At 37.4% G+C, this 17820-nt stretch overlaps 1 protein-coding gene across 2 annotated transcripts in view; it reads right to left on the bottom strand.

The window, feature by feature from the left end:
- PTPRT (protein tyrosine phosphatase receptor type T) overlaps positions 1 to 17820 on the bottom strand; it is a 687970-nt gene that overhangs the window by 19006 nt on the left and 651144 nt on the right. For both annotated transcript variants that reach the window (XM_087959374.1, XM_087959375.1), the window contains 4 exons: positions 16405 to 16559; positions 13220 to 13355; positions 9825 to 9974; positions 116 to 289 (listed from right to left, as the gene is read on the bottom strand). In XM_087959374.1, the coding sequence (XP_087815500.1) occupies positions 116 to 289; positions 9825 to 9974; positions 13220 to 13355; positions 16405 to 16559 (615 nt within the window). The remainder of the gene's footprint in view (positions 1 to 115; positions 290 to 9824; positions 9975 to 13219; positions 13356 to 16404; positions 16560 to 17820) is intronic.

The raw sequence follows: 17820 nt of genomic DNA, 5'->3' as shown, positions 1-17820 counted from the left end.
TGCAATGTATTTATACCTTATTCAGTTCTTTGGAAAAAGTGGGAATACAAATGTGGTAGAAAGACAATAGTGCTCAGTTTTACTCTGTTTCACGTTAAAAAATAGTTTTACTTACATCCATGAGTGCAGCATTAATATAGTTGCTTGATTCTCCATCAACAGAAATAAGAAAAGGGAGGCACCGATCCAAAGGAAGTACATCCATGCAGCGATTCTTATCATGATTCCTTGGCAAAAGTCCAATGCTGCAATCTTCTGGACGTACTCGAGGAGTAACAATATTAAGGGTCTGTGTTTAGAGAAAAACCAGGGATTGATTAATATTAAACTTGCTAAAGATGTGACTTTGTGCCCTACTTGTCTTGTTCATTCACCAAGTGTCTGCTGAAAATGCTGCCCAAGAAGAAGTTCCAATTAGAATCAACTAGGTCTGGAGCTCCAGTACAATGGATTTTCTCCCCATTACAACCTTTACCCTCTCTGATCACTTTAAATATAGTTTAGAAACTTGTTTTTATAAGCTAGCACTTCCTGAAGCATACATTTTGTCAGGTATCAATGGCTGCTTTAACAATGTGACATAAGGTTTTATTGTTATTATTTTTGTTTGTGTTAAATAATGGATTTATTATTACTGAGTTGTGGTGGTGTATTGGTTAGAATGCAGTACTGCCACTAATTCTACCAACTGCCAGAAGTTCATTCCTGGCCTGTTCAAGGTTGACTCAGCCTCCCATTCTTATGAGGTCAGTAAAATTGTTGAGGGCAATATGCTGCATCTGTGAACTGCTTAAGAGAGAGCTATAAACAAAAATGGTATTCAGCAGGTTCTGACCAGTTCTGGAGAACTGGTAGTGGAGATTTTGAGTAGTTCAGAAAACCGGCAAATACCATCTCTGACTGGAGATTTTACAGTATCCTTTCCTTGCCATGCCCACAGAAACAGTAGTAAAAAAAATTGAATCCCACCACTGGTTGTAAAACACTGAAGTGGTATATAAGTCTAACCACTATTGCTATTACCATTTAAAGTTATATATTGCATCAGACCATCTTTTTTGAGAATATATGGGTTAAAATATGAAAAACAAATACTGGATTCTTTTCAATAGTAGGTAGACTAAATTCTTAAGTCCTTTGAAAATATGAGTTTACAAAATCAGTCATACAAGTATACAGGAAGGGAGTGGAAAATCCAAAACGTTTCTAGTGGCTGATGTCCCAAAGGTAGGTTTTTGGTTTTTTTTTAAGATGATTCACTTCTCATCCAGGACGCTTCTTCAGCTGTGACAGGATAGTGGGGGATGGAAGGATTTATACGTCTTGCAGAGCTGAAGAAGTTTCTTGGATGAGAAGCAAAACATCTTCAAAGAAAAAACAAGAAAGTCCAGTTGCCTCCTGAAAAAGCATCTTTGGGACAACCATGACCTGATGACTGATAATCTCTATAGACTAGTGGCTGATAATGTCAATAATCAAAACTGGAACTATAAAATACAGATTTTTGAATAATTTTCTCTGCACACTATCTGTTTAAAGACAATTCAATTTGTTAAAAATTTGAATAATATGGTCAAGAAAATTACATCTAATATATAACATCAAACTATCACTTTTGATCATCTAAGGATTCTTTGTTCTGGCCATGATACAATTCTTACCTCCAATCTTCAGGTGGTAACAAAGCCAGGGAGTTTACTACCTTGTAGATTTATTACATGATAAGTTAAAAAAAGTGCTTTGCTTTGTTTCTATTCCCCCCAAATTACAACAGCTATCAGGGAAAAAAAGCAATCATTAATCACTCTCCCTAACTTTTGAGGTGCATGGGCTAGAATAATTAAGAACCTTATGTGATATAAAGAGATTTGAAGTCAAGATCTCCGATGCTATTTCTCATATGTATAGAAGCTAGACTGTGGGAAAAGTTTTTTGGGTGACCATTCTTTCTTTTTTTCTGAATTCTGAATTTCTGCTCCTCCTGCTGCTTTTTTGGTATATGGAAAATCCTGTCCTGGTGATTGCACAGAGATTCAATAACAAATGGACATTGGGGGAAGTTTAGCCAAGTAGACAATAGGTTTTTAAAGAGGCATAAAAAAATTAAGGACGTAAAAAGAACAGTATCTCCAGTATCCTACTTCCATATAAGCAGGGATTAGCACCAAACAAACAGCCAAGCAGAAAACAATACTCTAATCAAGGAATTACCAAGGAGAAAAACCACATCCCCACCAACACTGGCAGGGCAACATACTGTATATAAACAGGAAACAAAGCCCATATCCACTAGCACTGGTGATGTATAGTGTCTGATGACTAGGAGATCCTGAGTCTTTTCTTTGATAAAGAAGGGACCTGAGAAGAGCACAGGTTCACAGAGTCAATCACAGGCAATTTGTGTGCAAATATATAAAAATATGGTAAATGAGCATGGCTTTGGCACTGTTGTACAATTGGACAAGTCCACTTTATATGGCAGCAGTCCCTCATCAGTCTTGCAGAAGCAGTAGAAGCTCCCGTTGCTGTATCTGCACATGGAGTAAAATCACATGAATTAAAAATCAGAACCTCCCACCATTTTGCAGAACAGGGAGATCTATTTCCTATGCTTCAGCAATGTCAAAAATCAGAATAGTAACTGAGATAGGAGTCAGAATTAAAGATGAGGGGTATGCCTGTATCAGCCTGAAATGTCTAATATGTGTCCAGCTAAATCCAAACTCTACAGGTCACTCAACATGATCAGTGAAGTGTCAGATTTTTTTACATTGTGCAACTTTCCCCTCTTGCAAATGTGTTTCAGGGGAAAATACTTTTATTATGGGTACAGTTAAGGACAACTTAAGCCTGTATAACAATTGGCTGGAGAAAAGATTAAGGCAACTTCATGGCAAAATGGTAGAAAAAGAGATTACCATTGCATCTTTATACAGTAGTTAAATACAACTGACAGTCTGTATCTGTTTCAGTTGAAAAATGAGTGCATTTGGTGCCTTCAATAATTCTTAACCTGTCATATAATCTTTCATCTATGAAATTACATAGCCATTAATAGATTAATGTCCCCCACATATCATGAAATTTATCAGTCTAGCACTATATTGAGTAGCATTCATTTACTCTTTTATCTAGAGAAATGGGAATTCTAAATGTTAGAAAGAGACTTAATTTTGATAAAACATGTGATATTTAAATCTATGATCTCAGCAAGATTTTATGCATGTTATAACTAGATTTCAGTCCCCTCTGCTCTCGAAAGCTTTTATGATAGAATATATACCATTAAATCCCTTTGATGGAGCCCCATCAGGCAGTAATCTGGCAAAATACACAACCTTAAATCCCTTGTAATGATCTTTCCTTTGCCAGGATGCACATGGTAAGCTACATCAGGCAAATGGATAGATTGCTGGCCTCTTAATGATTTGGCAATATTTCCTTCTTACTAATCTGATAAATCAACATTCACCATGCTTGCAGTCCTAAATTGTTCTGCTAGCTATAAATTATAAACAAACCTGGGCCTATTAGTGCTACTGTAAGTCTCTTCCTGTTAATCTTCACTTAATGTACACAAGAATTCTTTAAGGAACCAACATCTAAATATTTTAGACAGCTCTTACATGTAGAAACAATCAAATCTATGCCAAACCGTGTGGTTTAAAAGTACATTATGTATATAAATATGGTATGTATATTACAAAAATAGAACAAGAGTCACAATGAAGATTATTAATGAAAAATATGTTTAAAATGGTGATAGCCTGAGTAATTCAGAAGACTTACAGATCTCCAGATGGTTTGAGCTTAGTGATGGGTGACTTCTGAACTCATTTTGAAACTATTTAACAAAGTCAAACTCTTTCTAAAAATTCATTATTAATTCTACAAATAATTAATGTAATAACATAAGCAAAGCCAAACAATTTGGTGACAGTATATTTTGTTTATGACCACAAGTGACATGGTTGTGTTGTTACAGAACTTCAATAGATTGTAAAAGTACACTAAATCCAAATGCTGCCTTAGTACTTTGAGAGTATTTTACTAAGACTGAATAGGAAATTAAGAATTTGAAGTTTTGTAATGTAGTGCCAAGACCAGGTGTAAAGCCAAACCACTATGCCTGCCCCTACTCTACAGGAAGATAAGTTTTGTTAAAAACAACAACATACAAACAAAAAATAAAACTAAGAATTTAACTGGGGTTACTGACTTTCCAATAAACTTACTATTCTTCAAGGCTCTAAATCACCTGTGCTTACTCCATCCTCAGAATTGATCTCCCCCCTCCCCCAAAACTCTCCAACCACAAACAATCAGAACAAAACAAAGGACCATATGTAGTCATATGTATAATTAGGCACAAGATTGTCCCAGAATCTTTTGCGGCTGTTGATATCTGCACATCACAAGCCTTTGCAGTCATTGCTGGAGCTGATGAAGCCATCTTGACATCAATATCAGCTTTCTTGCATAACACATTCAATGGGAATCCAATTTATTGTCTTGCTTATACAATGTGAACACTATGTCCCTGAGATCAGATAGTTTTGCTATCAATCAAATTCACAAAGAATTTAGCCAGCTGTTAATCACTAAAATATATCTATAAGCTATAACCCAGCTAAATCTACTTTATAGATAAGCTAAATCTACTTTAACACTGGCACGTTAGCCATAATAATATTTTTTTCTGATATAAAAAAATATTCCACATAGTTGATCAATGCAGAAATTTTGGCCTGGTCAAGCTAGCTTATCCTTGCCACTTTCTTCTGTTCTCCAAAGAAAGCTACATACTACCTCTCTACACTATACTACCTCTCTGCAGGGACAATGAGCTTGCTGCTTTCCCTTCTTATCCTTTCTAGTCTCTAACAGCATAACTGCCCTCCTGCTAACAATGCAATTGACCTGACTGCTCTAACTAACAAGGCAGTTAATCCTCTGGTCTTGCTAGCCACATAACTGGCTTTCCATTTCCCATTGATCAATTTCCCACTTTCAGCTTAGGGAGCAAGAAATAATGCTTGTTCCCACAGACTTTTTTTCTTACTGATATGAATGCAGAAATACCCACTTGGTGATTAATCATTCTGGCACTATTTATTAATATCAGATTGGAGGGGAGTGTCCAGGTCTATAAATACATGTACTAAAGGCCCCTAAGCATAGACACAAGTGATTATGAGTAGTCTCTCCTGCCACTTTGTGCATCAGAGCTCCCCTTACTAAGTATACTGCTTTTACTGATATTATTTCTATTAAGAAAGCTTCATCACACACTATCTGACATTTGGCATTACTTTGTTCTTTGGGATCTTAGCTGTGGTGGCCACTGCCCACACTATCCTTCTTATGCACTGGGTGGTTTATCCACACTTATTTATACTGATATAACCCAAAACAGATTCTCACAAGCAACAAACAATGATGCTAACGAAGGGGATCATGCCGTTAAACAAATCAGGTGTTCCACATTTCCACCAATAGTGTCATCACTGGCCCGAACAGCTGTACAACCAAGATTGGTGGCACATTTATGCCACACACTCTTCCTTTAATTAGATAAAGGTTGTTATCTGTCAGCAATCTCCTCTTATTCCACATTGGACAACTAGGCAAGAATTTGTGCAAAACAATTAATAGACATCTGTAATATCAGGAGTTAAAACAAGGACAAAGTAATATTGGTGCATTTTAATTTCCCAAGAAACTTTATTATAGATCTCAAGGTAGCTGTTTTGGAACAACAAAACTTTATCAGCATTATAGAGGGAGACTGCACAATTCACATACATCAAAAAATTTCAAGGTATTTCAAAAAGTCTTAATAAACACTTTTTAAAAATATACTACAGGTCTTAATAAACACTTTAAAAATATATTACAGGTCTTAAAAGGCACTTTTTAAAAATACATTACAAGTGCCAGTTGTAATCTATCTTGCATGTAAGATAGATGCTTAATCATCTTTCTTGCACCACCTTGCCTCATCCCAATTTTAATCCTACATCAATTGAACTGCTCTATGAATCAGATGAGCTACAATTCATCAAGGCTTCTGTTTTTTAGTAAAATGTGTTATTCTGAAGAAGTGCTAATAGAGTCTTGCTGATTTTTTGTGAGATTAACATAACTCTCCTCCTATAATGATTAGTCTAATAATAGTGAGAGAATGCCCTCCCTTCTGATTTTGAAGATTCCATACTTGGACAACTATACTACTAATTTAATAGCATGCTCAAGTTTTAACTTTGACAATTCACTCAAACAAATGCCTGCTAACTGTGAAATCCATCACTTTCAAAAAAATAAGCATTCAGTGCAAGAATATGCTGTTGAGTTTCAGTTGTTAGTTCAGCATGTGGGCTGAAATGCTTAACTGACCAATTCAGGGAAGGACTGTCAGAAGAAATACAAGGCAAACCCATTTGTCAATGCACTGCAGAGAATATGATAGCATTTAATTTGCCTGGGCATCTGTTTAAGATGTGATGCAATGCTGCAGAATAGTCAAGAAAGTAAGTCACCACTGTTCTGTTTCCTTGACTTCTCATCATACTTTTTTGTTTATTTATTTATTTTTGTCAATTGCTTACAAAATAATAGGTATAAGTAAAAACATAGTTATGAATACATGAATACATATAAGAAAAATAAAAAATAAAAATAAAATAAACAATAGGACAGGGACGGTAGGCACGTTGGTGAGATTTTAGAAGCTGAACCATTGCATCTGGGAATAAATAAGTTATTACTTGCCAAAAACAGATTAGGTTCATGCACCAAAGAGAATGTCGTTTTTGTGGATGATGTGGTTACTTTACACAGTAAAAGCCCCCCTCACACACACACACACCTAAGGCACTCCATTCTATGCAATTGTATTGAAGATTTACAACTACAGGGGCTCAACCATCTACATTCATTTTCTTTAATGCACCCTTGTATCTTACTGGCGAAATACAATCAGTATTAGAACCATTGCATACTCAATCTTATTCCTTGAATATAAATTCTCACCACTACTCAATCAAATACACAGCTAGCTTGTCTAAATGATTTTATAATGAGAACTTACAGGAAGGCAAAGTTCTTGTTTTTTGTCAAAAGATTTCAATGTCCAATAAAGCTTTCTTAAATTCAAACAACATTCACGCTGTAGCCCATTTTCCCTTATACAGATCCACCATCACCTAATTGTATTGATTGATTATTTTAGCAAAAGCAATAGCACTTAGATTTATATACTGCTTCATAGTGTTTTATAGCCCTCTCTAAGTGGTTTACAGAGTCAGCATATTGCCCCCAACAATTTTGGGTCCTCATTTTACCCACCTTGGAAGGATGGAAGGCTGAGTCAACCTTGAGCCTGGTGGGATTTGAACTGCCAAATTGCAAGCAGCCGACAATCAGCAGAAGTCGCCTGCAGTACTGCACTCCAACCACTGCATCACCAAGGCTCATTTTAATTTCCATCTGGGAGCTTCTACAATCTGCTCCAAAATTTGAGGACAACTTCATTAGGAATTTGCTTCCAGGCAATTTCTTCCTGCCAAAAATAACTACAATGATTTTAACAAGAGACTTTGGCCATCAGTGGAAGCTTTAAGGTATTGACTTCATCTCTTTAAAGGTATAAATACAGTACTGTACCTAATGTCTGTTCTGATTACAAGAAGCTTCTCACAGGTGTTTTTCCCATTTGTATTTTCTCACATTCTTAATCCCTTCCTACTGTCCAGTATTAGAAGAAGGAAGAAGCAGAGAAGCATGAAAGGCAGGAAATATTATTCACTTCTGCCAAAGAAGTCAGGAAAGACACTATTGCTTTCACCTGCCCACAATTAGGAGGAGGAATAGGGAGAAACACCTGACACCTGCAGACTAATGAAGGTGAAGGAAAACATACCAAAGGTGATGCAAACTGGGTACCAGTGATTCCTAGGCTAGAAATGACCATTACTTAAATATCTTTTAGCTGTCCCTCAAGGCCATAAAAAGATTGATCCTTTTAACTTACAGGAGAGAAAAGACTAAGTTATGAGGAGAACTATGTGCAATAGACAGTAGATTTCTATTGGCTCCAATATTTTTTTACTGCAATAGGCAATCATTTGTTGTGTTAAGTGTTGGGAAAAGCTGTGATTTACCATTAAACCTTGGAGTCTGACAAGTATAAATATGGAACAGGTGGGGGCTTTTAATCACATATTTTTCTGAGTCATAGAATTGTAACTTTTCAGTAATGCAATATGACAGTAAAGCAATATAAGCATAACTCAGAACATTGATCAAAGCAAACTTTTAAGACAACCAGAACTAAAAATCAAGAAATAACTAATCTCAATGGTTAATCTATAACACTCTTGGATAAACACCTTTCAGGAGTATAACTCTGATATCTAAATATGGTTTGCAATTTTTGTAATAGTGATGGAAAAATATATCATGCATGTTTGGAAGCAGTCACATTTCCTACCTATATTTTCATGATTCAGTTTTGCAATTTTAGTCTTGTGACTAGGAAGTTTCATCTCAAATTTAGTTTCTTATCTCTCATTTCTTTTTCAGTATTTAAAATAATATATCTTATGTCTAAAGATGGATGAGACACTTAAGGCTCACCCAAAATTAACTTGGAAATAACCTGACCTATTTCTTTTGGCTTCTCTCTTTTCCAAACAATGTGAACTGGATAATTGTGTATGTCAATTATTTGACAAAGATCACATGCTTCTAGATATAAGTTAAACCAGGCATTTTGTAATCATTTTTTTGGAGAGATAGGAAATGAAAGGCTTACTTGTACATTTGCATCTATCTATGAAATCTCTACTTATCTCTGCTTATTACATTATTTATATGATTAATTTTGAGGCTTCCTGACTCTATAGCACCTCCGGAAACTTATAGAGAAAAAAAGAAAAAAAGGGAAAAAAAGAATAGCTGACTGATGATCACAAATGCCCTCAATAATCAACCAGGAGGACAACCAGGTCTTAAGCAATTTGTAGAAAGTCAGAAAAGTGAGAGAAGTATGAATTTCTGGGAAGGTATTATTCTGTAGATAAGGGGCCATCAGTGAGAGTCATCACCATCCTTCCTGGGTCCCATAAGATGAAACTGCTTAATTGATGGTAGCTGGAATGTGCCCATTCTAGATGACCCGTGCTATGAAAATATATGGAGGCAGGCAATCCGTCAAGTAACCAGGACCTAGGGCTTTAATCATAATAGCCAGTAACTTAATCTGTATTTAGAAGCCAATTGATAGTCAGTGCAGCTTGCAAAACAGCAGGGAAATGGGCATATAGTGCACATCTATCACTGCCCATGCCAGTGCATTCTTAACCAGCAGTAGTTTCCAAGTGGCTTTCAAGCACACTTGGATACTTTCATGTGGACATTGTTGTAAATGATACCTTTGAATACAGAGGAGAGACTTTCTCAAATGAAGAGATAAAAAGAATATTCCAAGAAAAATTACTGGGGGAAGGTTGATTCTTCTCCATAAACACTCTTGGGGCCAAGAGGATCCTGAATTAACTTGAGTATTTTTTTTTCTGATGCAGACTACCAAAGGCAGTTGGACTCGTTGATATCTTTGTTAATTTCATGTGAGTGGGAAAAGTCTTTGGTGGTCTTTGATGGATGGACTTTAACCTGAAAAGGATTTTGGAGTTTATATAGTTTACTTCTTGCTTGAGAAAATCCTGAATAATCTTTATAAAATCTACTTTAACACTGGCACATTAGCCATAATTTTCTATGGCTGAAGATATATAAGGAACATTATTTATCCATCGCCTTACCTGGAATTCATCTTTTATCTGGCTGGAATTTGTCTGTGGATCCAATCTGCTGATGTTGTAGTATATAGATCTGAATTCACAAACAGGAATGGCAGTGTTGCCACAAAGGCACGCTTCCAGAATAGCATCATGAACAAACACATACTGCTCCTACATATCAAAAAAGTTAATTGTGAATCATCATCAGGACCTTCAGAAGCAATTGTAATGACTTTTATTTTAATGAAACTTTAAAGAACTTCAGGTCAACAAGAAAACAAAACATTTTCCTAATCCAACAAAAGGGTAAAGTGTGAGAAGTTCTTACACTTTAGCATTGGATGTACAGACAAATTAAATCTAGAGAGAGAATATGCTATTGTATTGGTGATGACTGTATTATAAGAGGTATCAGCATTTCAGTAGAAAAAAAACTATTGAAAATAAGCTTATTTTACTTAGATATTTATCGATTTTATCATTATAATTGTTTATATCTAATCTATAGAGCCATCTACCTTCATGCCATTTTACACTGTCAACATGGTATAAATTCCTAGGTCTAAATCCTCAATATTTTAAATGAAGATAGAATTTGATTCCATGAAATATTCTAACCATGAAATACTCTGTCTAGTTTTATTGTTTGTTAAGCAGACTGACTTATTTTACTCATTAATATAATCAATCATTTGCCAGAAGGAAAATGAGCAGTTACAGTTCCCTGTTCAATAAATACCGTGTTTCTCACAAAATAAGGCCGGGCCTTATTTTTTTTTTTACCCCCCAAAAAACGGCTAGGCTGTCTTTTCGGGGGTGACTTAATTCCCCCCCACTTGCATCCTCGGGTGGGCGGGCAGCGATAGCTTGGATGTTGACCTCAGCGTTGGTGGGGCACTTCATATCGGGAGACCTTCCGCCACCATTGCTTTCCCTTCTTCCTTGCTGCTGCGGCATTTAGAGCAATGCCGTGGTGTTTGGCGCAGCCACGTGCGGCCAGCCAGGGCTCCTCCCTGCAACTGGAGCCCGGTGGAGACACTCGGCTTCAGGCACTCCTGTCACTGCCTTCCCTTCGCCTTCGAAGGTAAAGCGAATTATTTTAAAAACAACACCCTACTTCAACAAAGACTCCCCTGCCCGAGAGGGCAGCCCAACTCCACGTGGGGAGGTGAATCTCCCGGGGCCGCAGCACAGGATCGGCCTACCTCGGGAGAAGTGCCCAGCCGCCATCCCTGCCTGGCGCTGGGCAGAGCGCGAAGAGCTTTGCCTGGGGTGCCCAGCGCAGCTGACAGGCGGGCCCTCCTTCCCGGAAGCAGAGCTCTCACCAAGGCAGCGAACGCCTCCCTGCCGGACCCTCCACTCATCCCACCAGGGCTGCGCCAGAGCCGTGCGGGCTGGGCAGGAAAGCGAGCCGCGGGTGCGTGCCTGCCTGCCAAGCAAAAGAGCCAGGCCGACCTGAGCTTGGCTTCCTTCCCAAGTCCCTCCAGTGTGAACCCGAAGCGGCCACCGGAAAAGGCTACCCGAGGCAGTGATAGCACCCACCCGTCCACGGACAGGGAGGCGAAGTGATGGCAGTGCTGCTTCCCTGGCTGGCAGAGAGAGCCCGAAGCTGCCCATCCTTTCCACCCCTCGCCCAGCCTGTCCCCATCCCCACGCATCTCCAAATGCGCCGGCAGCTCCAAATGCTGCAGCGGAATGGACATCAGGCAGAGGCACTGACTTGGCGGGGCTCAGCTCGGAGGAGGACGCAGCGCAGGTCATCCCCTTGCCTCCCTGTCCACGGATGCTTCAGGTTTGGACTGGAGGGACCTTGGGAAGGAAGCCAAGCTTGGGTTGGCCCGGCTCTTTCGCTTGGCAGGCAGGTGCGCACCTGCGGCTTGCTTTCCCGGCTCTGCCCAGCCCGCACGACTCTGGCGCAGCCCTGATGGGATGAGCAGAGGGTCCAGAGGGGAGGCACTCGCTGCCTTGGTGAGAGCTCCACCGCCGGGCAGGAGGTCCCACGTGTCAGCTGCGCTGGGTGCCCCAGGCAAAGCTCTTCGCATTCTGCCCGGTGCCAGGCAGGGATGGCGGCTGGGTGCTTCTCCCGGGGTGGGCCGATCCTGCACTGTGGCCCCGGGAGATTCACCTCCCCACGTGGGGTTGGGCTGCCCTCTCGGGCAGGGGAGGCTTTGTTGTACCGGTAGTAGGGTGTTATTTTTAAAAGAATTGGCTTTGCCTTTGAAGGCAAAGGGAAGGCAGCGACAGGAGTGCCTGAAGCCGAGTGTCTCCGCCGGGCTCCGGTTGCGGGGAGGAGCCCTGGCTGGCTGCGCGTGGCTGCGCCAAACACTGTGGCATTGCTCTAAACGCCACAGCAGCAAGGGAGAAGGGAAAGCAATGGTAGAGGAAGGTCTCCTGATACGAAGTGCCCCCAACACCAAAGTTAATGCAGGCAGCACCATATCCAGGTATGCAACAAAAGTACTTCCTAACGGCAAGCCCCCCCACCATTCCCCCCCATTTCGCATGTTTAATATAGGCCTTAATTTGGGAGGAGGGGCTTAATTTGATTTTATGTCGATAAAACATGCTGGGCCTTCCTATTGATGTAGGTCGTATTGTTGGAGAAACACGGTATATCTGAATGAACTTGTACTAGAAGATCATAAGCATTCTTTATTTATTTATTGACTGGTTGATTGATTGAATTTCTAGGCTGCCCAACTTCAAAAAGACTTTTGCCAGCTTTACAAGTAGAAAGAATCAACATAATTTAAAAGTCTAACCTTTATTCTAAAGACTTCAACCACCGAATCTTATAAAATAACCTCAAAAGATACAGTGTTATAGAATTTACTTGAAACTTAAAGTAAACTAGTTAGAGAAAATAGTTTCTTAAATCAAATTAAATTAAATTAGGTAGTTAGAGAAATCTAGAAAAGTACTTATAGTGCTGATTGTATTTCAGCTCATGGAAACTGATATGGGTTAACCATTTCAACAGAAAATAGACTATGAATATAATGTTGGCCATTATAAATGCTGTTTGAATCTGGTGGTGAACATAGGCTTTATTTGTGTATGAATCATATATTTTTAAAAGTGGCATTTGAAAAAGATGATTTTTCTACAACGGTACTAGCCATCTCTGTTTTTTGTAAGAATTTTAGCAAAAAAATAATAATATGTACATACATTACTCTAAGCAATAATGGAGCTCAGAAGTATTTTATATCATGGAAAGCAATGTTACTAAATTAAGCTAACATGGTTTATTAAAATTAAGCTAGTGTGCTGAAAATATTTTGAAATATTATACAGTATATTTTCACAAGTGTATATTTTATTCTATTTTATTCAATTTGCACCCATCTGAAAGTACTGAACTTTTGCTTAGGAATAGCCTGAAAAATAAGAGAACAAAAAATAAAAAAGGATACCTCCGTTTGCACCAAGTTAACTCTCTGGGATCGCAACTCTCTCACACAATTAAATATATCCACCACACCTTCGTTTTCTGCCATGTCAAGCATGATGTCTATGGCAATAAAACACCCTGTCCTCCCAGCACCAGCACTGAAAGAGAAAACCAGAACAAGGATCTTGTCAATGAACCAATGGCATAACAATGACTGTGTTTTTAGATTGCGGTGAGGATTATATGGTGCAAATGCAGCTGTATTTTTCCTTTAGTCCCTTTGCTACAAAGATCTGAACTTTACTGCCTGTTTCAGCTTCCCTTTGCAAAGCTGCAAAATTAAGAAAAAAAGGGAATTAAAAAAAGTGAGAGAAAGAAAGAAGACACAAAATTTTAAAAAAATCAAGCTTGTCTCTCGCCTTTATCTTAGATGACACCTGATGAAAGAGAGATGAGCTACATTATTTGAAGCAGTTATTCTTTCACTTTTTTTGTTTTAAGCAAGTTTCTTGTTTATTTCAGAAATGATAGGTCTATAAAAATCTGAATATTTCCTTCTGCACTTTGGCCCTTAAGATTAGGCAGGTTATCTGTGGGGGAAGGAAATTAAGTCTGATCTCAAAAGGCCAACTTTTCACTAGTTTGACAATCTAGATGTTAACATTTCTGTAAAAATGTTCAGGTTATTTGGAGTTCTGAGTGTTGTAATCTTTCAGGAATGTGTGTCTTGCAGAAGTACTGCTCCAACTTTATCTGGCATACAGGAATCCAATTTGCACACTAAATGTTGTAGTAGCAGTTAAGAATGAAGGGAAAGGAAAGGGCTTTTCAGCACACATAAAAATAATGTTCAAATAAAAAGGCTGAGTTAGAACTTTTCCCCTGAAATCTTAATTTTGTAATTTAAGTTTATTTATTTCGTTACCACATATTCCACAAATACATTTTGTTCACACAATGAAGTTTAAATATACTAAAATCACATTTCCCAGAGTTCATTTAAAGCATATTTGAATTTAAGTGCCAGAAAAAAACTGCAGAGAATTGTGCTGGTTAATTTAAAACCTCACGATCCAAAGAAATACAAATGGTCACTACTGCAAAGTTACTAATGGTATACCGGTAGTTTGATTCTCAGTGGAAAAAATATGAACTTTGCATATATTTTATTCTTTAAATTGTTGTATTCCTAAAAATAATTCAAACTGACAATAAATTATTACATGAATAAAATCCAAATTAACTCTTTAGCCATTTCTAAAAATTGGCCTATTTAAGATTTAATGAAGCAGAAGACAAATGTAGTCATTGGCTGCTGATATGGGACAACTGATGGCAGGAGAATTCCTGTCCTTACCAGTTAAGGGGGAATTTAATTATCATTGTGCATATAAATGGTTGTTGACTGCTTCCAAGTTAAGGTCAGCAGACAGTACCACAGAAAATTAATCTTTTAAAATTGCATGGCATGAGGTATTTCCACTGCTTCTACCAAAACTTTCACCCTTGATTGACTCACAGTGGCAGCCAGGGAGTCTCACCGGAAAATAATTTCACATTCTATTTCTGCCATGCACAGTTGCTCAGGTTGGACAGAAAAAAATGATTTGCCTCTAAATGCAAATCATCTTCCCTGTCTCCTTTCTCCCACTGTGAAATATCATTCTGCAAACAAGAAAGAATATACAATGTCCTTTCCCAAGTATGATGAAAATGCAGCTAAAACAAAATGCTGCAATAACCAGGAGATATGAATAGAGTATGAATTATTATCAATTGGAACAAACTAGAGCTAGGAAAGAATAATTGCTATCAGCTTAATAAATATATGGCATTTCATTCTCTTTAATTCACTTTTTTGTCCTTCAGAATTGTAATAAATATAACATTAACATTAACATGTGTACTTAAGTATTGACCCATACTATCCATAAAGTTTTGAGATGAAAATAATCAGATGACCAATAGATGACATTCAGCATTTTTGTAGACCTAACCTAACTACCCAAGGAAACATCTTATTTATTTATTATATTTATATGCCACCCATTTCACTATTGAGTGTTTCTAAAACTTTAGGGAAAATTTAGCCATCACTACTATATTGGATATTGCTATTTCAACACTTAACCAAAAAAAAAAAAAAAAAGGTTAGGTACATGTGAGTCATTTAAAATTAAGAACAAACATCTTCAGAACATTATCTACCGGGATCAGGATCAAATTGTCTATCTACTTTTAGAATAGTATTTATAATAGAAAATGCTTCTATCAGATTTACATTTTGAACATGATATTGCATTGAGAAATGAATGCTATTAATGTTTAGAACTCACTTGAAATACAGTAGTTATAGCACCCTACACAGGAAGATACTGAGTAATACCCAATTTAGTCTTCTACATAGAAGTCAAAGGTTATGTATCTACCAAAAGTGTATACGTACAATCAAATTATATTTTTCAGATATGGGTCTATTGTGAGAAATAAATGCAGTTGATATACAGAAGGTTTGTTCCAAAAGTACGTTTTCAAGAAGCAACTGGACTTTCTAGTTTTTCAATGAATGGTTGCAGGAACTGGGCTTGGCTAGTCTAGTAAAGAGAAGGACCAGGGGAGACATGATAGTGGTCTTCCAATATTTGAGGGGCTGCCACAGGGAGGAAGGGGTCAAGCTATTTTCTAAAGCGCCTGTAGGTCAGACAAGGAATAATGGATGGAAACTGAACAAGGAGAGATTTAACCTGGAAATAAGGAGAAACTTTCTGACAGTGAGAACAATCAACCAATGGAACAGCTTGCCCTCAGAAGTTGTGGGAGCACCATCACTTGAGACTTTCAAGAAGAGATTGGACTGCCATTTGTCAGAAATGGGTGGGGTGTTGGACTAGATGACCTACAAGGTCCCTTCCAACTCTGATTATCTGTTATCTTTCTCATCCAAGAAGCTTCTTCAGCTTCAAAGTTTTTTCTTCAAAGAAAAAACAGAAGTTCAATTGCCTTTTGGAAAAGCACCTTTGAGACAACCATGACCTGGATGACTGAGAATCTCCTTACACATTTACAGAAGGTTTGTTGTATGATAAGATTTTGGATAATGCAACATTCATTCTATCTAGGATAGTAGAATGCCTGGTAAGCTAGGGAAATAATCAGCACTGGTGAAAATGGATGAAAGGAAATGACAGATGGAAACAAAGTTTGTACCTGCAGTGCACAACAATAGGCCCTGCATCTGGTGGGTTGAGAAACTTCACTTGTCGAACAAAGCCCAAGAGACCTGTAGCATAACAAGGAACCCCGTGGTCTGGCCAGCTAGTGAAATGGAATTGACGAATTTCTCGAATCTCATGGTAGCCTTTCTGAAAAGAATATACAATAATTAAAAAAATCTTCTATTCTCTTTCATAATAAGTACTATTTAATTATAAGTTGTTTCTTTCTTAGGTTGAGACTAGATTTACCCAACAGGAAATCAATCTAAATATAAAATCTCATTTTACCTAGAATGTTACAATGAAAAAAACCAACCTTCTTTTATCTTATTCATGGTGCCCCTAAAACAATCAATTTTGAAGAAAAATTGTGTGTGGGGGGGGGAAATAATTGATTTTTTCCCTTCAACTCTACTTACAACTTCATGTATTTCAAGTATGTGTGTGGGTATTTTTCTGAAAATGCAAAGTGAAAAGGCATGCTTGTGTATGTGTATATTTCTCTGTGTATACATATACATGTTTGTACACAATTTAAGTGATTTTAATAAAAAAAATAAATTTGAAGTTTCATGAATTCAATTTAAAAAAAAGTTGTGCAATTATCCCCTATCATTCCTTGAACAAAGGATGCTAAAGAAACTGTGTACTAGTAGGCAATCATAACTTTGCTTTGTTAAATCTGGCAAATTCACATCCAGTTTATGATGATAAATGTCTTGGCAGTAAACAGTAGCAAACTAGTTTTTAAAAAGTAGAAGTACTCCAATTAGCTGCAAGGTATAAGTGGTACATAATTAAGGTACCATCTATATTTTTTATTTATTTCGAAAGTATGCTCAGTAAGGCTGAAATCCAAATTAAGAACAAGGGAAGCATGCCAAATAATTATTCTGAAAATGCTGTGATCATACAAATTACAGTAATATAGTTCTAGCTTGTTTTACTATTTCAAAAATGTATTATTCTGGTTTTGACTTCTGAAAAACATATTTAAAAGTAGGAAACATTTATGTATGCAAAACATATGTAGTATGCTTTTTTAATGTACTATTCTGCTAAAGAATGACATAGAGGAACAAGTAGCAATTATTTAAAAACGCACTTGCGTACATAATCCAATAATTAGCAATATAATGCTTGATACAAATAATCATATAATGAAAACCAATTCAAACTGCTTTCAAATAAGATGTTGGTATTTCTTTACTGCTGCGTGGTAAAGAAATAACATCTGATCTGAAAGCAGAGAGACAAAACTAGCATTCTGTTTATTCTATATACCAACTTCTACACTTATAGTATGAAGGATCATGATGATCTTCTGTATTCCTCCAAAGTTTCATCCTTTTTCTTAAGAAAAAGAGAAAGAAAATAATAATGTAGGGTAGTGATAAGAGTTTAAGCC

Source organism: Notechis scutatus, chromosome 3 (assembly GCF_049901735.1).
Source record: "Notechis scutatus isolate UNSWTSFEM ecotype Mainland chromosome 3, rNotScu1.2, whole genome shotgun sequence".
Taxonomy (NCBI): domain Eukaryota; kingdom Metazoa; phylum Chordata; class Lepidosauria; order Squamata; family Elapidae; genus Notechis; species Notechis scutatus.
Note: the sequence above shows the minus strand (reverse complement) of the source record. Positions and strands in the feature narration are given on the sequence as shown.